Source organism: Globicephala melas, chromosome 18, assembly GCF_963455315.2.
Source record: "Globicephala melas chromosome 18, mGloMel1.2, whole genome shotgun sequence".
Lineage (NCBI taxonomy): Eukaryota > Metazoa > Chordata > Mammalia > Artiodactyla > Delphinidae > Globicephala > Globicephala melas.
This window is the reverse complement of record NC_083331.1, coordinates 51,177,607-51,202,087: the sequence shown is the minus strand read 5'-3', so window position 1 is coordinate 51,202,087 and position 24,481 is coordinate 51,177,607. Positions and strand designations below refer to the sequence as shown.

The 24,481-nt window shown below is 39.6% G+C and overlaps 1 protein-coding gene across 2 annotated transcripts in view; it reads right to left on the bottom strand.

Moving 5' to 3' along the window:
• Positions 1–2,399: 2,399 nt before the first annotated feature.
• The window catches only part of SLAIN1 (SLAIN motif family member 1), a 64,872-nt gene continuing 42,790 nt past the window's right edge, over positions 2,400–24,481 (bottom strand). For both annotated transcript variants that reach the window (XM_060287966.2, XM_030838621.3), the window contains 3 exons: positions 20,096–20,251; positions 8,957–9,239; positions 2,400–7,732 (listed from right to left, as the gene is read on the bottom strand). In XM_060287966.2, coding sequence (XP_060143949.1) covers positions 7,657–7,732; positions 8,957–9,239; positions 20,096–20,251 — 515 coding nt within the window. In that variant the 3' untranslated portion in view covers positions 2,400–7,656. The remainder of the gene's footprint in view (positions 7,733–8,956; positions 9,240–20,095; positions 20,252–24,481) is intronic.

The window sequence follows — 24,481 nt, the reverse complement described above, 5'->3', positions numbered from 1 at the left end:
TACCGAAGTGCTGACCTCTTCCCTGTGAGTCGGCCTGCGTGTGCAGACCGGCTGATCCAAGGCCAAGTCCCCCACCCACTTCTTATCCAGTTCTCACACACCCAAGCAATATTCCCCCTGCCCTAAATCACCCTAGGACCAAGTACTAGGCAACTGGAGACCACCCCTATAGCTCGAAGCCTCCTGGAATTATTCAGATCAGCCAATCCTAGACTGTTTACTCTGCCTTGCGTTGCCTTTCCTGCAGAAACCCCAGCAAAGGCTCTGGCCTAGACTTCCACCTCCTGACCAAAACCTGCCTCTGTGTGCTGTGACCTGCCCCTTCCTTTCAGGAAACATGAGTAATAAAAGTCTTCTTTCAGTGGCATCGACCTCTTGATGTCATCACTCAGTCACTTCCACAAATTAAAATCCCACAGGTGTAATTTTAGAACAATAAGATCGTGTGAGGATTAAATTAGTAAAAACTTCTAAAGAACTTAGTTGAGTGTCCGGCACATAGGAAGAGAAGCATGAGTGTTAGTGTTACTATTAATAAACAGCTTCCCATTGAACTTGGAATAAAATTTAAAGCCCTTCCTTACTTGAGGTTCCACGGGCTCATGCCCCTCCCTCTCCCGTGGTCCTGGGACCTGTGCAGTGGCACGTAGGCCTGTGCTCAGAAGGGCCCTGTGATTTGGTTTAATGCTGGACTGTTGCCATCCTGAAATTCTTAGTATGTTCTCAAAGTTCATTTCGTACTGGACCCCACAAAGCGTGGAGCCAGCTGAGCCACCAGCACACTAAGATCCAGCCCCACCAGCCTTCTTTTGGCCCTTTATACACTCCGAATTCTTCCCTCTCTCTACCTGAAATAATCTGTCCCTTTCTCTTCGTTTGATGAATTCCCATATATCCTCAGCTTAAATGTCCTCTTCTCAGACAGGCCTTTCTGGAGCATCCTTGCCCCCCCTGCTCCCATCCCGTTATTCTGTATCTTAGCTCCTTGCTTCTTCCTTTATAGGAAGGACATGGCATTTGTTAGATGTGAACCTGTCTCTCTTACTAGAATCAAGAATGTCACTTCCATGAAGGTAGAACCACATCTGACTTGTTGGCTGTGATATCCTCTGTGTTTAGCACAAAGCCTGACTAATAGTAGGCTCTCAATATTTGTTGGATGAGTGAACGCGGGACCTGCTTTAAGATCAAATTGCTGACCTCACCAAAGCTGATCATTCCCTTGGTCCCATCACCACTCTTTCTCTAAACGTCTTTTAGCACAGTGTTGCACTGTTTACATGGCTAATTCTGATTTCTCTAAATTTTAGACAGCCCAAAAATCTATATATGGTCATTTCTCCCTAATCCCTGGCTGAATCATGAATTTAAGGATTAGATGTAGGGAGATTTGGGGCTCCTTCTCTTACCTACAAGGATGATAAAGGTAGATTATTCTTTGACAGGTTAAGGATGCAAATTGTCATTTCTCGGGTAACCACTAAAAGAATAGCAAAGGAGGATTAGGGTATAATTTTCAAACTAATAGGAGAGAAAAGCAGAATTAAAAAAAACAATCTAAAGGAAGACAAAAATGGGGGGAAAAGGAACAGATGTAACAAACGAAGCTCATAAGAAGGTGGTAGATTTATATCTAAATATGTCAGTAATTATTTTATATACAATGGCTTAAATGATCAAGTTCAAGGGCAAAGATTTTCATACTAGGTTTAAAAAACCCTGAACTGTATGTTGTTTAACACAAGAATAAAATTTGAAAGCAAAGGTTTAAAAATATGTATCATATAAACACTAAAAGAAATATGTAGCTATTTAATATCTGAAAAATAGATTTTTTAAGACATTAAAAAGAAAGATAAAGAAGACTAGTTCCATGATAACAGGTTCACTTTGCCAGGAAGATAAAAGATATTTAAATATGTATACACCAAATCATGTGGCCTAAAAAGACAACACAAAATTTGATAGAACTACGAAGAGTAGAGGAGTGTATAGATAAGCCACCAATAAAGCAGGAGGTTTAATCATGCTTTTGGAAGCAGAATAAACACAACATCAGATTTTAAAAACATGACTTGACTGGACTCCAGGCCCCAGTGGCTTTACCAGTGAGATTTATCACATATTTAAGGGAGAAATAACTCCAATATTACATAAATCCTCCCAGCTAGAAAAACACATAGCACTCCCCAATTCATTTTATGAGACTAATACTGTCTTCATTCCAAAACCTAATAGGGACAGTTTGAGAAAGAAAAATTATAAACCAATTTTATTCAAAAATTGGACAAAACTCCTAAATAAAATATTAGTAAATGAAATCAATCTATTTTAGAAAGGAGTAATGCAACATGACCAAATTGGATTTATCTCAATAATTCAAGGTTGAGTCAACATTAGAAAAATCCATTATAAAGTCAGCATATTAACAGATTAAATGAGATAGTCTTATTTTAATAGATGCAGAAAGTTTGTTTAAAATTCATTCTTTTATGATAAAATACTGTTAGCAAATTTGAAACCTAATGGTAAGAAAAGAGAAAGCTTTCCTTTTGAATTAGCAAAGAGATAGATATCTATTCTCATTTATATTTACTACTGCATTGAAGACCATAGGCAAGAAAAAGATATAGGAAAGAAAGAAATCTAACATTCATACATTTTGACTGTGTATATAAAGATTCTAAGTATAAATTAACATAACTAACATAAATTTAAGGTGGTTGAATAAAACATTTGAAATGAAATTTTTAAAATATCATAAGTATCACATAGCATAAAAAAGTATCACATACCTAGAAATTAATCTTGCAAAAGGCATTTCAGTCCTCTGGGAAGAACTTGCACAATTTTATTGAGAGAGATTAAAGAATACCTCAATCAATAAAAGAAGAGGTAGACCATGTTCATGGATTTTTAAGACTCAGTATGTAAACAGTCAATTTCCAACATATTGAATTATAAATTCAATGCAATCCAATCAAAATTCCAACAGGATGTTTTTCTGCCTAGTTTGTTTAAAAATACATGTGGAAATGCAAAGGGACAAGAATATCCATGACACACTTGAAGGAAAAGATAGTAAAACTACTCTATTTAGCAAAATGTAATTATAAGTCTATAGAGATTAAAACAGTATGGTTCTGGTACAGGAATAGACAGTTCTGAAATAGACACATACACACACAAAGACATCTGATTATGACAAAGAACAGTGAGGTAAGGACAAAGTTTTCAGTAAGTGTTACTAGGACAACTATAAATCCACATGAACAATATAAAATATAGGTGAAAAGCAAAATAATAAAACGTTGAGAATACAGGAGATTATATTCACGATTCCAGGGTCAGGAAATACTCTTTAAACAAGACACAAAACGGCTCATCTTTAAAAAAATGGTAAATATGTACTATGTTAAAATTAATAATTCTATCAGAATACCTCATTAAAAGAATTAAAAGGTAAGCTACACAGTGTGAAGATATAGTTTTAACACATATAACTGACAAAAGGTTTGTAGCAGACTATATAAATAACTATTACAAATCAGTAAGGAAACCCCAATAGAAAAATGGACAAAAGACCTGAACAGGAACCCATAAAAGATGATACGCAAATGTTCAATAAACAAATGCAAAGGTATTCTATCTCACTACAACCAAGGAAATGAAAATTAAGACCATGAGACACAACTAGATACCCACAGACTTAAAAGTTAAAGATGTTTTAACAATACCAAATATGTGTAGTAACAGGAATTCTCATAGCCTCCTGGCAAACATGTACAGTAGTAATACAACTAATGGGAAATTAGATTGGCATTATCTGGTAAAGTGGTTGGCAGTGTTTTGCAGGCAGCTTCTAGGATGGCCCCAATGACCTTTGTCTCCTGGTATTAACATTTTTGTGTAATCCCCTCCCCTTAAATGAGGGCTGGACATAGTGACTTGCTTCCAATGAATAAAACATGGCAAAAACGATGGGCTGTCACTTCTAAAAATTAAGTTACAACAGAAAAATTTCCAGCTTTCTGGCTCACGCGCTCTCGCACGCTCTCTCTCTCTCTCTCTCTCGTGCTCATTCTGATGAAGCAAGCCACTATGTTGTAAGCTGCCCAAGGAGAGGTCCATGTGGCAAGAAAGCAATGGTACCTTCTAGTCAATAGCACAAAAGGAAATGAATCGTCCCAACAATCACGTGAATGATCTTGGAAGCAGATTCTTCCCTAGTTGAGTCTCAGGATGACTGCAGCCTTGTGAGAAACCCTGAGCCAGAGGACCCAGCTAGGCTGTGGCCAGGTTCCAGACCCACAGAAACTGAGATAATGTTTTAAGCCACTTAGTTTTGTAGTAACTTGTTATGCAGCAATAGCTAACTAATACAAATGTCAGCCAGGGAAGACTGTCTGTGTTAACTCAGCACCATAGCTCCCTTTCATGTTGCAGAACTAAGCATCTCAGGATCCCTTTTCCTGTATGAGTCCTGGTTTGTTACAGTCTGAGGAATGCACATGAGATACAGGGCGTAACTTTTTTTTTTTGGAATGTGTCACATGGCTTATGGGATCCTAGTTCCCTGACCAGGGATTGAACCCAGGCCCCGGCAGTGAAAGCACCGAGTCCTAGCCACTGGACTGCCAGGGAACTCCCTAGAGAGCATAACTGAGCTCAGCCAGAATCATGGTTTTCCAGCCTACTCCACCCACAGCTTCCCCGTCTCTGTTGGAGGAACTCTATCCTTTTAGTTGCCAGCCCAAAACACCTGGAGTTTTTCTTTTGGTCTCTAACACAGTATATCCAATCCATAAAGAAATCCTGATAGCTGTAGTTTTAGAAGACAGCCTGAATCTGACCATTTCTATCTCCTCCATTGCTATCCTGTCACCTTCACGGCATCTTCATTTCTTAAGAGTCTAGTCTCACCAAATGCGAGTGATGCTTTTAAAAAGTCAAATCATAAACTCTGCTGCTCAAAACCATGAATAGCTCCCATTTCCAGAGTAAAATCAAAGCCTTATTGTGGCCCACATGCCCTACGTGATCTTTCCCTGTCTCCCTTCGGACCTCATCTCTACTGCTTCCCTCCTTGTTCCCTCTGCTTGCAGCCACAATGGCCTCCTTGCTCTTCCTCAAACACCCCAGGCACGCTCTGCCCTAAGCCGTTGCCTAGGCTGCTCCCTCCTTTCCAGCAGCTTTCCTCAAAGGGGGCTCTGTAAATCACCTAGATGGCTGATTCAATAGGTGTGGGGTGAGCCTGAGGAGCTGAATTTTCTAGTAAGTTTCCAAGAGATGCTGCTGCTGCTGATGTGCGGACCATACCCTAGGGCATCTCTTGATGCAATATATTAAATTCTCTCCTATGCATCTAGAATAAATGTTACTACCATCCTGGGGAGAACTGTGAAAATAATCGCCAACACCATTTTGTCTTTGTTCAGGTGTCACCTTCTTAGTGAGCTCTACCCAGATGATCCTACTTAATACTGTGATCTCTCCCCATCTCCATTTTCTCACCTCCTCCCTTACTTTCATCCCTTTTCTTTTTTCTGCCATAGCACTTAAGACCTGTACTGTGATTTACTTACTTGTATGTGGTTTACTGTTGCTCTACTAACTAGAATGTAAATTCCAAGATACAGGGATCTTTGGTTTTTATTCCAAGGGCTGAACAGACTTTTTTGAATATAAATGAAATACTTGATTTGCAAATGAGTTGAATCCTTTCACCTTCTCAGAATATAAACTCATTTTTAAAAAATGTACTAACTGAACTACATATGTTCATAGGAAGAGCACAGTCGTGGCAAAAACAGACTTTTGAGATCAGATACACCTGGATTCAAAAGTCAGCTTCACTATTTACTAGCTAGATGTTTACACTAGGTTAATGTCACATCCCTTGGGCTCAGGGTCTTTACTTTTTAAATGGTGGTAATAGGAGGTGATTGTTAAAAATTAGACAAATATATAAAAAATTTCTAGCACAGTCACTAGCAAAGTGACTAAGAAAGTGCTTGTCACTAACAAAGTGCTCAATAAGTATCACTTCTCCTTTGATACCTCACCTCCTCTAGCCCACATTTCATTTAAAGGACAGGCTAATTAAAAGCCAGTCTTTTAGTTCCCCATGGAACTATGTAGAAAGGCACATTTCTTAAAAATAAAAATCCCTAATGACCTTCAGGAGAACTCTGTTTTAAAACTTAACATTGACACCTTTTACCTAACCTTTCCATAGCAACTTGAGGTGAAAAGTTTTCCAGTGTACATCAACTATAGTGTAGACTAATGATAATACTTCTGACACTGGGAAAAGAAATACTTCAAGTTCAACCCCCCCAAAATATTGGAATCTCCACTGACAGTATTCATCCACAAATGGGTTTCTGGGCAAGAGGCTCCTTGGGTTCTAGTGACCATCCTAAGTGGTACCGAAACCCCACTGCAGAACTAAAACCTCACATCTCTTCTCCCAAGCATTTTAGAGAGAGAGAACTGTTTACAAATGTGAACATTCTGCCTACCCGCCTCAGGTATAAATGCTCTGTACGAGAGCATAACAATGACAATACTTTCACAGTCGTGGTGAAACGTAGGCGTGGTATTCGTACTGTTTATGCTGCACATTCATGCGTGACCTGATACTGCTGAAATAGTCTTTATTTCTGAACATTCCAAAACAGCAGTGTACACAGTAACAAATATGAAGTCATATACCATAAGAAAGCATTCATTAGTGCAAATGGATTTTGTAAAAGGTCTATCAAAAAGATTTATTTGCTTTAAAATGCGTTCATTTCCAGAAGCATTATTAATAAAATGTTACAGTTTCGTCTTCTGTAAAAGTATTGAAAATCAATAGTAGTACAGTAGCAAACATTGCAGGTATTAAGTGCAATGAGCTTGTGATGCCATTATAAATATGAAACCCACGTATGACAATAAATTAACAATGAAAACAACAAGACCATTTCACTCTGTTGTCTGGCTGTCTCAGTGTTCAATGCTTCAGATTACATTGTGCTCATTCAACATAATTTTATGTCTCTCAAATTGTTATGATGGATTTTTGCTGATATATCCCTAGAGCTAAAAAAATAGTACCTTACCACAAAAATATTTTTATGGCACAAAATTTAAGTTGTTCCACAGTGGTTCACGTAGGTGTAAAAAGAAATAGGCACAAAAAATAAAATTCCTGTAAACTATAAAAAAGTGAATTTCAAAGCATACGTTATAGAACCTGGTTGTAAAGATGCAGTGTATTAAAATACAGAACATGTAATGGGAAGATGTTTAGAACATGTAAGTAAATTGAACAAGTTACTTTAAGAAACTCAGATGGCAAAGAAAGCATTATGGATACATCTCAATTCTCTCAAAAAGGATTCAGGTACATATCAGTTCTACAAAAACTTCCTAGCTCTAAGTGTCACAATACTGCAACCATGGATTTGTGAACGCTGCAGTATCTCAGGCAAATATTTAAGTGCAATAATTAGTCTCTGGTGATTGGTCCATTGAAAAACAATGCAGTAAATATGTTAAAACGCAGAAGGGAAAGAATATCCCGACACCCGCTGTTACCCAGCCAGCTAGGTAACACGACCCTCATTTCCACTTCTTTCCAGCTGTTCAAACGTACATAGAACTGCATCAGTAGCAACCATCTCTCCAGTTTCCATCCCTCAGAGTGCTGAGTGAAGACAGAGGCTTTGGAGGCTGAAGGAAACTATAAAGGAATGAAAAAAGGACACGGCTTGTAAGTAATCCCACGAGTCCCATCACTTACTTTGATCTACTCTCCGCCACTCCAGCAGTGACAACGTGCTGGCACCTTCCCAAGTGTGCCTTGTATTTCTGGGCCTTCAACATGCTCATCTGATGGAAAGCCCAGTTCTCGGCACGTTGCCACGCATGTTGTATGTGCACAAGCAGATTTGCAACCTAAGCGGAAAATGATCAATACCCTTAGTGTATAAAGAATATTTTAAAATCAGAAACAGATAAACTCAGGAGAAAAATGGCCCAAAAACATAAGTGGTTACTTCACTGAATACAAATTGAAAATTTCTTCATGTTATTCTGTCTTACAAATAATCAAAGATTTGCCTATTATATTGGCTGAGAATTTGAAAAGAATGATAATACCCAATGTTTGCCTAAGTTTGTGGAAACAGACCCTCTCATTGTCTGGCAGTGACAGCCCTTCCAAGAGTTTAGTTTGAAGACATATATCTAAGGATAAATGGACTATCCACAATGACCTACATATATCAAATTATGTGATTCTATTCAGTCACAACTGCAACACAGCCTGGCATTGAACAAACGTGCACCAAAATGATTTCTATCTGGAGAGTAGGATTATTTACTTTTCTGTGTTTGTTTTACAATAGTTTCTGAATTTATTTTTGATCTGAGCACCTATTTATCGGAAAGGAAAAACTATTTATAGCTACCCGATGCATAAAGAAAAATTACTTGTTCTCACATCCTGCCTCTTCTACTCTGTCCTCAACTTGCTTTTATGGAATTGTTTTTAACCATAAGACACTCCAGGAGATCCAGTTCAAGAAGGGCACGTCACAACCATAAGATCATTGAACAGGTGCCCTGCAAGCAGGCTGGAATGTTGAAAGAAAAAAAAAAAATTCTACCTGGAACATACCAAACTTACACCAACATAAGCTAATAAAGCCCCAGTTAAATATCACTAAGATGCTTTTAAAATCACGACTGTTGGGGGAGGGTGTGTATGTGCATGTGCCTAACGACATTTTTGCCCATTTTGATTACAAATTGATTAAAAAGGTATTAAACGCAGAGGCAGGAGGTCACGAGTCAGGCCAGAAGGTGCAGAGTGACCTCCCAGGGTTAGACAAAGGCAAAGTCAGGATGGTTCCCAGAGCAGTTTCTAAGTGCAGACTGCACACGAACGAGCAAAGGTTCTTACCTTCTGACAGGCTGTGCAATTTTGCTTCGAGGCAGGTTACTCCCGTTTATTGCCAATGAAGGTCTTGGGAGTGCGCTGCGGCCCACTATCCCAGAAGCTGCAGCTTTGTTGGGGGCAGGGATCCCCGTGTTGGAGTATAACTGTAAGCCGTTGGATAAAGGCATGTTACTGCTGCCTTGAACGGTTGGACTCACGTAGGCTGTGGCTTTAAGAGGCTGCCGGACAGACACTGGGAAATGTCCCACGCTGTGGATTCTGTGTTGAAGCTGCCCCGGTGACGGAACTAGAAGAACAAAGGACGCTCACGTGAGAACGCCTACCACTATGTACACGTGTGTTATGTTCAAAGCAGCTGATACTGTTGAAAGGGTTTTACATGTATAGAAATTTATCTACATATATGCATGTAGATAAATGAAACACGAGTTCCAGACTGCATTTAGTATTGGAAAATTCTACTTCGTGACAAGCGTCTCCTTCTCTGTCAATCAGCAGCAACATTTTTGAGTGCCTGACTATATTTAGAAGCCAGCTGGAACAACAACCTTCTTTCCTTTAACAAATTTGAGCATCTCTGAGTTCTCACAGGATTTCTTCCTTGCTTGCTTGCTTGCTTGCAAGACATTAGGATTTCTTGATGGTTGCACCGGGGATGGTTTCATGAGGATAAAACAAGGGGACAGGGCTTCCCTGGTGGCACAGTGGTTGAGAGTCCGCCTGCCGATGCAGGGGACACGGGTTCGTGCCCCGGTCCGGGAAGATCCCACATGCCGCGGAGCGGTTGTGCCCATGAGCCATGGCCGATGAGCCTGCGCATCCAGAGCCTGTGCTCCGCAACAGGAGATGCCACAACAGTGAGAGGCCCACGTACCACAAAAAGAAAAAAACAAGGGGACAATTTAATAGCAGTAATTATAGAAGGGTAGACAGGTGGCATTGGTAGGCACAAACAGCTTATTACAGACTTTTTTTTTTTTTTTTTTGCAGTACACGGGCCTCTCACTGTTGTGGCCTCTCCCGTGGCGGAGCACAGGCTCTGGACGCACAGACTCAGCGGCCATGGCTCATGGGCCCAGCCACTCCGCAGCATGTGGGATCTTCCCGGACTGGGGCACGAACCCATGTCCCCTGATCGGCAGGCAGACTCTCAACCGCTGCGCCACCAGGGAAGCCCATACAGACATATTTCTTAAATAATTTTCATCATGACATTTATCTCATAGGGTTGGTGGGAAGACTAAATGAGTTAATCCGCATAAAGCCTTACAATGGCTGAGTAACCACTCAGCAAGTACTACCTTGATAACAGCAGCAGAATCTGTGAAATGAAGGGAGCTCTCTGGGTAAGAACCCTTAAGAATTTTATCAATATACTGGCCCATCATTGTGCACTATTTCACATTAAAAAACAATGAACTGTTTGGCAGAAATTTTAAAATTTTATAAAATTTTATAAATCCTTTTCTCCAAGGAAAAAACTGAATCACAAATTTAACATAAACTTATACATACAACATTACCTGTTGTTTACTAACCACTCTAGCCTCTGCTGCCTAGTACACCTGTGATGCGGTTAACACAAACAGACCCTGTTTTCTAAAACAGTTTAACTGATTTTGAACTTAAGCACAGAATATACAACAGATATCTCTGATAAAAAGTGAGGAGAAAGACAAAAAAGTCTGTTTTTTTAAATATCTCTTGAAAGTATTTCCTTAAATTAGCTTTGTTCAAGTATACATTAGTGAAATCTATATGTAGGAATGCTGATGTATGTGTATGGTAGCCAAAAAATTCGATGAAAAGTGAGGTCTCTAAGATTCTGCTATAGTTCTGTTTCCATCAAGCTTTAGGGACACAGTAAACTTGTGTTGGCTGGCAAATCATCTCTAAGATCCTTTCCAACCAATTCTGCAATTCCTTAATTTAGTAGCATCTAACTGTGAATGTTCCAACATATTGGCTTATCAACTGTAACAAACATACCCCACTACTGCAAGATGTTAATAACAGAGGAAACTGGAGGAGGGGAAGGGGGACATGCGGGGATATATGGGAACTCTGTACTTCTTGCTCAATTTTTTTGTAAACCTCAAACTGCTCAAAAACAAAGTCTTAATTTTTTAAAAAAACTCAACAGGTGAATTCGGCCCAATTTCTTCTGAAACACAATATACATAAAGTACCTAAACGTTAATAAGCCTAGAGCAGAATGAAATTCTGAAGTGAACACACGCGTGTAACCATATCCACAACAAGACGTGAAACACTGCCAGCACCACAGCAGGCTCTCACATACCCTCTCCCAGGCATCACTCCCCCAAAGTCACTGTTATTTGCACTTTTATCACCACAGACTAGTTATTCCTATGTTGAACTTCATGGAAATGGAATTATATAGTATGTTCTCTTCTTTGGCTCAATATTATGTTTTGAGATTCATCCATATTTGCATTGCTATGGGTATTCCATTGAATGAATGTCAAAATCCATTCTTCTGATGATGAAAAGCTTGGTTATTTCTAAGTTTGGGGTTTTATGAACATTCTTGAATATGCGTTGGTGTTCAGATGCATTATGTTATGGGTATATTCCAAATTTATAACTATTAGGATAAATGAAGTTATTAGCAAAGCTGCTGAATACAACATCAAAATACACAAATCAACTGTATTTCTAAACACCAGCCAACTAGTAGAAACTAAAATTTGAAAAAGATACTATTTATAAAAAACATTTTAAAGGCCTGTGTCCTTGCCACTGAGCCACAGCCACCCCTGCCGCCACAGAGGACCCTCCTAAACTAGTAGATACAATTCAAGACTGAGTGAAAGATCAAGTGGCAACAAAATCTGAACTTGCCGTGTGGATGAAAGGCTCTTGGTGCTGCAGCCAGGAATCAGTGCTGTGCCTCTGAGGTGGGAGAGCCAACTTCAGGACACTGGTCCACAAGAGACCTCCCAGCTCCACATAATATCAAACAGCGAAATCTCCCAGATATCTCCATCTCAACACCAGCACCCAGCTTCACTCAACGACCAGCAAGCTACAGTGCTGGACACCCTATGCCAAACAACTAGCAAAACAGGAACACAACCCCAGCCATTAACACAGAGACTGCCTAAAATCATAAGTCCACAGACACCCCAAAACACACCACCAGACGTAGACCTGCCCACCAGAGAGACAAGATCCAGCCTCATCCACCAGAACACAGGCACTAGTCCCCTCCACCAGGAAGCCTACACAACCCACTGAACCAACCTTAGCCACTGGGGACAGACACCAAAAACAATGGGAACTATGAACCTGCAGCCTGTGAAAAGGAGACCCCAAACACAGTAAGATAAGCAAAATGAGAAGACAGAGAAACACACAGCAGATGAAGGAGCAATATAAAAACCCACCAGACCTAACAAATGAAGAGGAAACAGGCAGTCTACCTGAAAAAGAATTCAGAATAATGATAGTAAAGATGATCCAAAATCTTGGAAATAGAATAGACAAAATGCAAGAAACATTTAACAAAGACCTAGAAGAACTAAAGATGAAACAAACAACGATGAACAACACAATAAATGAAATGAAAAATTCTCTACATGGGATCAATAGCAGAATAACTGAGACAGAAGAACAGATAAGTGACCTGGAAGATAAAATAGTGGAAATAACTACTGCAGCTCAGAGACCTCTGGGACAACATTAAACGCACCAACATTCGAATTATAGGGGTTCCAGAAGAAGAAGAGGAAAAGAAAGGGACTGAGAAAATATTTGAAGAGATTATAGTTGAAAACTTCCCTAATATGGGAAAGGAAATAGTTAATCAAGTCCAGGAAGCACAGAGAGTCCCATACAGGATAAATCCAAGGAGAAATACACCAAGACACATATTAATCAAACTGTAAAAAATTAAATACAAAGAAAGCATATTAAAAGCAGCAAGGGAGAAACGACAAATAACACACAAGGGAATCCCCATAAGGTTAACAGCTGATCTTTCAGCAGAAACTCTGCAAGCCAGAAGGGAGTGGCAGGACATATTTAAAGTGATGAAGGAGAAAAACCTGCAACCAAGATTACTCTACCCAGCAAGCACCTCATTCAGATTTGATGGAGAAATTAAAACCTTTACAGACAAGCAAAAGCTGAGAGAGTTCAGCACCACCAAACCAGCTTTACAACAAATGCTAAAGGAACTTCTCTAGGCAAGAAACACAAGAGAAGGAAAAGACCTACAATAACAAACCCAAAACAATTTAGAAAAAGGGAATAGGAACATACATATCGATAATTACCTTAAATGTAAATGGACTAAATGCTCCCACCAAAAGACACAGATTGGCTGAATGGATACAAAAACAAGACCCATATATATGCTGTCTACAAGAGACCCACTTCAGACCTAGAGACACATACAGACTGAAAGTAAGGGGATGGAAAAAGATATTCCATGCAAATGGAAACCAAAAGAAAGCTGGAGTAGCAATTCCCATATCAGACAAAATAGACTTTAAAATAAAGACTATTAGAAGAGACAAAGAAGGACACTACATAATGATCAAGGGATTGATCCAAGAAGAAGATATAACAATTGTAAATATTTATGCACCCAACATAGGAGCACCTCAATACCTAAGGCAAATACTAACAGCCATAAAAGGGGAAATCAACAGTAACACATTCATAGTAGGGGACTTAACACCCCACTTTCACCAATGGACAGATCATCCAAAATGAAAATAAATAAGGAAACACAAGCTTTAAATGATACATTAAACAAGATGGACTTAATTGATATTTATAGGACACTCCATCCAAAAACAACAGAATACACATTTTTCTCAAGTGCTCATGGAACATTCTCCAGGATAGATCATATCTTGGGGCACAAATCAAGCCTTGGTATATTCAAGAAAACTGAAATTGTATCAAGTATCTTTTCCGACCACAACTCTACGAGACTAGATATCAATTACAGGAAAAGATCTGTAAAAAAATACAAACACATGGAGGCTAAACAATACACTACTTAATAACGAAGTGATCACTGAAGAGATCAAAGAGGAAATTAAAAAATACCTAGAAACAAATGACAATGGAGACACGACGACCCAAAACCTATGAGATGCAGCAAAAGCAGTTCTAAGAAGGAAGTTTATAGCAATACAAGCTCACCTTAAGAAACAGGAAACATCTCGAATAAACAACCTAACCTTGCACCTAAAGCAATTAGAGAAAGAAGAGCAAAAAATGCCCAAAATTAGCAGAAGGAAAGAAATCATAAAAATCAGATCAGAAATAAATGAGAAAGAAATGAAGGAAACGATAGCAAAGATCAATAAAACTAAAAGCGGGTTCTTTGAGAAGATAAACAAAATAGATAAACCATTAGCCGGACTCATCAAGAAAAAAAGCGAGAAGACTCAAATCAATAGAATTAGAAATGATAAAGGAGAAGTAACAACTGACACTGTAGAAATACAAAGGATCATGAGAGATTACTACAAGCAACTCTATGCCAATAAAATGGACAACCTGGAAGAAACGGACAAATTCTTAGAAATGCACAACCTGCCAAGACTGAATCAGGAAGAAATAGAAAATATGAAGAGACCAATCACAAGCACTGAAATTGAAACTGTGATTAAAAATCTTCCAACAAACAAAAGCCCATGACCAGACAGCTTCACAGGTGAATTCTATCAAACCTTTAGAGAAGAGCTAACACCTATCCTTCTCAAACTCTTCCAAAATACAGCAGAGGGAGGAACACTCCCAAATACATTCTACGAGGCCACCATCACCTTGATACCAAAACCAGACAAGGATGTCACAAAGAAAGAAAACTACAGGCCAATATCACTGATGAACATAGATGCAAAAATCCTCAACAAAATACTAGCAAACAGAATCCAACAGCACATTAAAAGGATCATATGCCATGATCAAGTGGGGTTTACTCCAGGAATGCAAGGATTCTTCAATATACGCAAATCTATCAACGTGATAAACCATATTAACAAATTGAAGGAGAAATACCATATGATCATCTCAATAGATGCAGAGAAAGCTTTTGACAAAATTCAACACCATTTATGATAAAAACCCTGCAGAAAGTAGGCATAGAGGGAACTTTCCTCAACATAATAAAGGCCATATATGACAAACCCACAGCCAACATCATCCTCAATGGTGAAAAACTGAAAGTATTTCCACTAAGATCAGGAACAAGACAAGGTTGCCCACTCTCACCACTCTTATTCAACATAGTTTTGGAAGTTTTAGCCACAGCAATCAGAGAAGAAAAGGAAATAAAAGGAATCCAAATCGGAAAAGAAGAAGTAAAGCTGTCACTGTTTGCAGATGACATGATACTATACATAGAGAATCCTAAAGATGCTACCAGAAAACTACTAGAGCTAATCAATGAATTTGGTAAAGCAGCCAGAAACAAAATTAATGCACAGAAATCTCTGGCATTCCTATACACTAATGATGAAAAATCTGAAAGTGAAATCAAGAACACACTCCCATTTACCATTGCAACAAAAAGAATAAAATATCTAGGAATAAACCTACCTAAGGAGACAAAAGACCTGTATGCAGAAAATTATAAGACACTGATGAAAGAAATTAAAGATGATACAAATAGATGGAGAGATATACCATGTTCTTGGATTGGAAGAATCAACATTGTGAAAATGACTCTACTACCCAAAGCAATCTACAGATTCAATGCAATCCCTATCAAACTACCACTGGCATTTTTCACAGAACAAAAAATTTCACAATTTGTATGGAAACACAAAAGACCCCGAATAGCCAAAGCAATCTTGAGAACGAAAAATGGAGCTGGGGAGGAATCAGGCTCCCTGACTTCAGACTATATTACAAAGCTACAGTAATCAAGACAGTATGGTAGTGGCACAAACACAGAAATGTAGATCAATGGAACAGGATAGAAAGCCCAGAGATAAACCCACGCACATATGGTCACCTTATCTTTGATAAAGGAGGCAGGAATGTACAGTGGAGAAAGGACAGACCTCTTCAATAAGTGGTGCTGGGAAAACTGGACAGGTACATGTAAAAGTATGAGATTAGATCACTCCCTAACACCATACACAAAAATAAGCTCAAAATGGATTAAAGACCTAAATGTAAGGCCAGAAACTATCAAACTCTTAGAGGAAAACATAGGCAGAACACTCTATGACAAAATTCACAGCAAGTTCCTTTTTGACCCACCTCCTAGAGAAATGGAAATAAAAACAAAAATAAACAAATGGGGCCTAATGAAACTTCAAAGCTTTTGCACAGCAAAGGAAACCATAAACAAGACCAAAAGACAACCCTCAGAATGGGAGAAAATATTTGCAAATGAAGCAACTGACAAAGGATTAATTTCCAAAATTTACAAGCAGCTCATACAGCTCAATAAGAAAAAAACAAACAACGCAATCTAAAAATGGGCAGAAGACCTAAATAGACATTTCTCCAAAGAAGATATACAGACTGCCAAGAAACACATGAAAGAATGCTCAACTTCATTAATCATTAGAGAAATGCAAATCAAAACTACAATGAGATATCATCTCACACCAGTCAGAATGGCCATCAACAAAAAATCTAGAAACAATAAATGCTGGAGAGGGTGTGGAGAAAAGGGAACACTCTTGCACTGTTGGTGGGAATGTGAATTGGTACAGCCACTATGGAGAACAGTATGGAGGTTCCGTAAAAAACTACAAATAGAACTTCCATATGACCCAGCAATCCCACTACTGGGCATATACCCTGAGAAAACCATAATTCAAAAAGACTCATGTACCAAAATGTTCACTGCAGCTCTATTTACAACAGCCCAGAGATGGAAACAACCTAAGTGCCCATCATCGGATGAATGGATAAAGAAGATGTGGCACATATATACAATGGAATATTAGCCATAAAAAGAAACGAAATTGAGCTATTTGTCATGAGGTGGATAGACCTAGAGTCTGTCATACAGAGTGAAGTAAGTCAGAAAGAGAGAGACAAATACTGTATGCTAACACATATATATGGAATTTAAGAAAAAAAATATGTCATGAAGAACCTAGGGGTAAGACAGGAATAAAGACACAGACCTACTAGAGAACGGACCTGAGGATCTGGGGAGGGGGAAGGGTGAGCTGTGACAAAGCGAGAGAGAGGCATGGACATATATACACTACCAAACATAAGGTAGATAGCTAGTGGGAAGCAGCCGCATAGCACAGGGAGATCAGCTTGGTGCTTTGTGACCGCCTGGAGGGGTGGGATAGGGAGGGTGGGAGGGAGGGAGACGCAAGAGGGAAGAGATATGGGAACATATGTATATGTATAATTGATTCACTTTGTTATAAAGCAGAAACTAACACACTATTGTAAAGCAATTATACCCCAATAAAGATGTTAAAAAATTTTTTTTAAATAATATACTTAGGAATAAATTATAGATGTATTAACCTCTATATAGAAAGCTATAGAACTTTGACAAGATGATCTAAATAAATGAAAGAATGTTCCATGTTAACGCATTAGAAAACTAATATTTTTAAGATACCAATTCTAAAATTTATCTACAGATTCAATAAAATTTCAAAATCATTTGAAATGAAATTATTCATGAAGATACTCCCATTAATTCTCCTACACACAAGATAGATAACCACCCTTGAGTTTAAAAAAATAACAAAGAGAAACTAGTTAAGATCAATAGACAGAATCCTAATTTTACAAATGAGAAAACAAGAATCAGAAAGGATATGGAGCTTTCCCATGAACTTATGATTAAGAAAAGACCCAGGGACTTCCCTGGTGGCACAGTGGTTAAGAATCCGCCTGCCAATGCAGGGGACACAGGTTCGAGCCCTGGTCCAGGAAGATCCCACATGCCGCAGAGCAGCTAAGCCCGTGCGCTACAACTACTGAGCCTGCACTCTAGAGCCCTCAAGCCACAACTACTGAGCTCGCATGCCACAACTACTGAAGCCCGCGTGCCTAGAGCCCGTGCTCTGCAACGAAAGAAGCCACCACAGTGAGAGGCCCGCGCACTGGAAGGAAGAGTAGCTCCCGCTCACTGCAGCTAGAGAAAGCCCGCGCACGGCAACAAAGACCCAAAGCAGCCAAAAATAAATAAAATAAAATAAATTAAAAACAAAAACACCCAAACTCAAGTATTTGACTGCTAACCCAGTGTCTTCCTTCTATATCAGGCTGCCTCTCCAACTTTCTGTATCCTACCTTTGTTAACTCCAGAAAGTAGAATGGCCCAGAACTAGGAATCTTCATGATACACACTTAGAATGTACAAAGAATATTCTCTTACAATGCTTAGGAATAAAAGTCAATGAGAGCAGAGTCCTGAGATCTGAAACAAGTTCATGACTGACCTCCTCTTACACATGAACATTGTTCTCAGGTTTTTTTGTTTTCTCTCATTATTATGCTTGACTTACAATGGTTTTTCTATTTTCTTCACTTCTCTTGTGTATCAATTGCAATTCTTCTATAAAGAAGAATTTCCCCTCTTCTCCATTTATTTTATTCAATTAAGTATGGACCCACAGTTAAATAACCTATGGGTTATAATCCTTTAATATAAATATTTATTCTGCGGCTCAAACTGTCCCAGATTTGGTCTCTGGGAGTTTCTTCAAGTTGTTTCCTATATCCTTTTGACATGTTCCCGTCATTTCTTAAGCACTTCCGTCAAAACCTGCCATGGTTTGTAGTGTATGTTCTATTCTATTTTGGGTTACGTGCATTTTTCTGGCACTCGAATCGTGCTATTAACCCACACTGAATTAGAGTTCACAAAAACTCCTAATCATTACCCTATTTACTACCATCACAACTGTATTTTCCCTTCTATGCTTATACTATTGACTTTTGTACTGAAGTGTAGAATTTTTATCTCAGTTAAATTTCATCATGATATATTTGGCCAATTGTCCTAACCTCCTGACATAAAATTAGTAGTCTTCTCAGTTTCTCACCATTAGTTCACAGGTTGTCTTCTCTGTCTTTAAACAAGCCATTAATTCAAATATTAACAGATCAAGCCCTAAGATACAGCCCTATGGCATTCATTTATACATTCGTTCAAACATTTACTGAGAGTACAATGTACCCGGCAGCATGCCAGGTGCTGGGGACAGAAAATCAGATGCACTATGGTCCAAGCCCAGAGGGAGCCAGTAGGCTAGTATGGAAGACGACATAATGACAGTAAAGTGTAACACTTTACTGAATGACAGAGGTAGGCACCAAAAATCTAACCCATTCTAGACATGTGTTGGAGGTACACAGGGTAGTCTGTTAGGGCCACCAGGGAGTCTTCTGGGTGCAGACTTAAGACATCTGGTTGATGGCGCTTGGCCACACACTGAACACACTTCAGGCCTCCCGGGTTTGGGCATATCAATACTGGGACTGTGACCTTGGATCTGCCACCCAGGGGTCAGCCTCAGACTTAACCCCAACTACCCCTACAGACAGCATGAGTAGGAGGTGGGGGGGCGCCCTGGAGCCAGCACATCCCCACACAAAGCGAACACACACACACACACACACACACACACTAGATTTTACTTTCACCGTGCTGCTCATCACTGGGTAAACTGTACAGAGGATGAATGACACACTGTGGGGCAAACTGAAATGAAGTAGATGGATCCTACTTTAGACACACTAAAATAGAACTTCATTTGCCAGGGGAAAGCTCTGGACTGGTGAAAAATAAGACCAAAGTAACAGCTAGACAGAGTAAGTGTGCTTTCCTCAAAGTAAATAGATCAAGTACACAGCTAAAAAGAGGCAGATCTGCAAAGAAAACATTTTTGTATGATGAGTAAACAAATCAATCACCATTTAGTGCTTCTACTGCTATCCCTGGGTATAAAGGATTGCATATAATTTACTAATTATTAATTGGTGACATAGGCACCAGTGAAAATACCACTCAATTATCATGGTGAAAGACAAAAAAGTGTCACAAGGAGAAAAGTTTCCTGTAGTGTTCTTAAGAGAAAGAAAGAAATGAAATAGTAAGATTTTCCTAATGGTGTTACAACTAATTAAAATTACATATAAAAATACTGTCATACTTACTACAAGACTGTATTCTTGAAATTCCATTTGCAGCTCCATGCAAGCTTGAGTCAAAACTCTGACTATTCCGCACGGTGACTGGAGAACTACCATTGCTACTAACAGCGGTTGTACTTGGCATCCGAGCTAGATTAGGCATACTTCTTCGGAGCTTATCTAGAAAGGAATTTTACTAAGTTAAAAATCACAACTTTTATGCCAATTAAAACACTAGCTTTCAAAATTAAATACAAATAGAAATTATATTTTGTTCAATGACAAACAGAAATTATCACGTGTGTTATGAACTCTAGCAAGCTAATTAATTACCCCCAGTAGAGACAAACACACTCCATGTCTCCAGAAAGGTTCCACCAAAGAGACTGCTAAAGTAAAGCACTTGTTCTATAAAAAGAGGGAGGAGTTAGGTAATCAATTAGCTGTTTGTTTCTATACAATAAGTGGATAAAACTGAATCGAAGTGAGGATAGAAAATAATCTTACAGTTTAAAAGGAAAAAAAAAAAGATAGGAATTGTTACATGTTAATAATAATAAAAAAACCTAGAAGTGTCAAACCAGCAATTACTGAATCTTTTGCTAGCATATCAAAAGAGGAAGAAATTCTTAAAATTCTAACTTGAGATGTTTTGACATATCCACTCATCACATCAACATGACCACGTTAACTTCTGGAAAGTTTTAAGGGGCATGAGTACACCACCAAACCTTTGGAGACTTGAACAAATGCTTCCCTTTCTTTTTCCTTGCTGAGAACATCTTCCGCCACTAAGGGGCAGCAGAGAGTCAGTCACGCACAGACCTCAGTGCTGCTGAGATTTGAATTCAGCCACAAGAGGGCAACTCTACAATGTAGACAGTTTTCTCTTTAATACACACCCCGCCAAAACTAAAGTACACATATCAGGTCACTCAAGCTCAGAAAACACAGGATACATCTGAATACTCAGTAAAAACCCATTCAATTACAAAACCAGATTCATTTTTCTCCCCTTCACACACAGCTCCTTCTGCATCACTTAGATCCCTTGATTATAGCCCTACTCATCAAGTCACCTAATCCAAAAAGCGGCGGAATCTTCCAAGTCTCACCTCCCTTCTTCACCCTCAACTCCCAAGTCCTCTCAATTCTGCCTCATAAATATTTAACAAATCTCCCACTACCACCTAGTTTAGACCTCATTATTTGTCATCCACATTTTCACAAAATTTTCCTCTTAACTGGTCTCTGTACACCCTGTCTTGTTCCTCCCCATCTTCCATACAGCCAGTGACTTCTAGCCAGCCACTTGCTAAAAACCCTTCAGTCACTGTCCCTCCCCTTCCTCTGAAAGCCCAAGCTCCTGGACTGAGACAAGATCCTTCTAAGATACAGGCTCTGCAGCCATCTCTAGACTCATCTCCTGCTGCCCTCGCCACACAGCCTACTTGCCAACCACAGTGGAGAACGGAACTTCCAAATACTTCACACTCTCTTGTACCCGTGAGCGTGCTGGTCCTTTCACTTGGACACCCTTCCCCACTTTGTGGAAGGAATGAATGAATGAACGAGTATTTCCTGTGTATATATACTATACAGTGTGTTAGACAAGGGAGTTCCCGACTCTCAGTTGGGGTTATAGTCTAGACCATTGTTTCTCTATCTTTTCTTCGCTATCAATCTTTAGGAATCCTTTAAGGAATAAAGACAGCAGCCAGCTACCCACCAAACATCTAAATCTAGCCTTGCAGTAAGTACAGGGTTCAGGGGAGGTCCCCAGGCTAACACTGATTACACCATGCCACTGATAACCCCTGCCATAGCCTAAAAATCACAGTTAGCAAATGTTCTGCAAGCTTTAAGCACTTATCATACCTGGCAAATTATTCAAATACAGTAGCCCTACCCTGCCCCACCTTATGGGCAGGGGATACGTTCCAAGACCCTCAGCGGGTGCCTGTAGCTGCCCATAGTACAGAACCTTATATATACGATGTTCTTCCTATACAGGTGCTGACAGGCAGGAAGCACACACAGCGTGGATACACAGGACAAAGGGATGATTCACGTCCCAGGTGGGACAGAGCAGGAAGGCACAAGATTTCCTCATACTACTCACGACAATGCACAGTTTAAAACTTACGAATTGTTTATTTCTGTAATTTTCCATTTAACATTTTCAGACTGCAGTTGGCCATGGGTAACTGAAGTCACAGGTAAGAGTGGACTGCTAGGGGCTTCCCTGGTGGCGCAGTGGTTGAGAGTCCGCCTGCCGATGCAGGGGACACGGGTTCGTGCCCCGGTCCGGGAAGATCCCACATGCCGCGGAGCGGCTGGACTGGTGAGCCGTGGCCGCTGAGCCTGTGCGTCCGGAGCCTGTGCTCCGCAATGGGAGAGGCTGCAACAGTGGGAGGCCCGCGTACCACCAAAAAAAAAAAAAAAAGAGTGGACTGCTGTCTGCTCCTTTTAATCCTATGATCCCCAGAAATATACCAAGAACTTTCAAGAGCCATCCCTTTGGAAACCAGGCAATGTAGGAGCTATGGAAGTAGGAAATATTAACACGCACTTCTATTTATAATTATTTTCTTTTATCCATATTATTTTAATAATTTAGAAAAATATTTGAGAGATTGGTTTCAAAGTTACGCCTCTCATTCCACAATTTTGTTCAAATAATCCTCTGGTAACAAATGAAGGCTCAGATATCTGAGCCACATTAATAAAAGTTTAAAAAAACAGTGGGGCTGGGGAGACCACCTTTACTTTTTCAGCACTTTGAACTTTTCCAGCGTTTTTATTCCAGGCAATGGAATGGTCATTATTTCATTTATTCCTTATGACAAACTTAGGTTAAAGGATTACATGTTACATAAAGGAGAGTGTACCAGATGATCTGATGTCCAATTATACCTAAGTTTTCTAAGAAAGGGATGTTATTTGTTTACATTTTGTAGCCAAATAAGTGAGAGCTCAGAGGCATGAGAAGCCTGGGAAAGGTGTAAGTGGTAGGCCAGGAGGGGAACTCAGCTCGTACTGGCCTTCAGAGCCTGTGTACTCAGCCATTAAATTGATTAGTCAGAAGTCCAATCCAGAGAACTGCTGTTGTATTCCATTTTCCTTTACGTGTGCAGACCAGACCTTTTAGAGAAATAAAACTACCACAGTCAGACACCAGGCTGAGAAATATTTCCACTCTCCTAACAGGAACCATCATAACACAGATTTAGGGACACCTAACCCTTTTCATAATGGTGTTGAATATAAGTTAACACCACTTTTCTAAGGTAGGACAATGACCCCATTGACAGCTAATCAAGATGCAGAGGGAGCATCTGCTTGACAGGCAGGATGTGATGCTCTAAGACACTTGACAAAAAAAGCCTTTGCAGAAACAACTCTGTGCCCTCTCCCGCAGTTTTAATGATGCTGTAATTTTCGTTAAGCACATAAAATATTGTCTTCGATATTATGGGCTTTAATAAATTACTCACTAGTGGCAGTCACTTTACCTGCCACTGTTTTTGTTAAATTTGAAATCTGAAGGTATTAAAAAAGAGAGACTATAAAACCTTAAATATTTTCAAATGGTCTCTCAATTAGCATGAATAATACAAGTGCAGAGGAAGAAAAAGTAAACACTAAGTACATGATAGCAGGTGATGACTAGTATGATTTGTATTTGGCCTTGCAATATTTTTAAATAATTTGTTGGATCATTTCTGGGCCCAGGTTTGAGAAATGCTGCTGTATCATAATTAACAGCTATAACTCTATAAATATCGTTGGTTTCTCCACACTCTACAAGATTTGTGTGTGAGGGTCAGACTGATCATCAGTGCAAAAACATACCAGGCTTAGAATATCACATGATTATTCTCCCTATAGTTCTTGTAAGTCAAGATCTATAACTCCTGGGAGTGGGGAAGGAAGATAAATGATGAAGAGGGAAATAGAAAAAATTACAAAAAAAGAACGACACATATTCCAACCCACCGTGCTGCCATCAGGACAAATCAACTTGCCGTTACCACGCCAAACATCAGCTTCCATAGCCCCACTGCTGCACAGATCTTAATTCTAGATGTCAGGACACCAGAGGGAAAGACACATCCCAAACTTCCCCTAAATCTCGATGTGCACAGCAGCATCCTCTCCAAGCACCACGGTCCACACTTCCCATCCATCACTGTGGGCTAGGAGCAGGCCGTCAGAGATGGGGGGTTTTAAGAAAGATGAGAGAAGATGCGGCTCCGTGCCTCCGACTCCATGGAACTAGGAACTCCTCAACTTCCACAGCCCTGCTCTCCTACAGCTTTACCAGCCACAACACGAAGATACTCCCCCATTTCTGACTCAGTCTGGTACCTCACAACGGTTTTCCTGAAGCTATAAATCTGGGACACA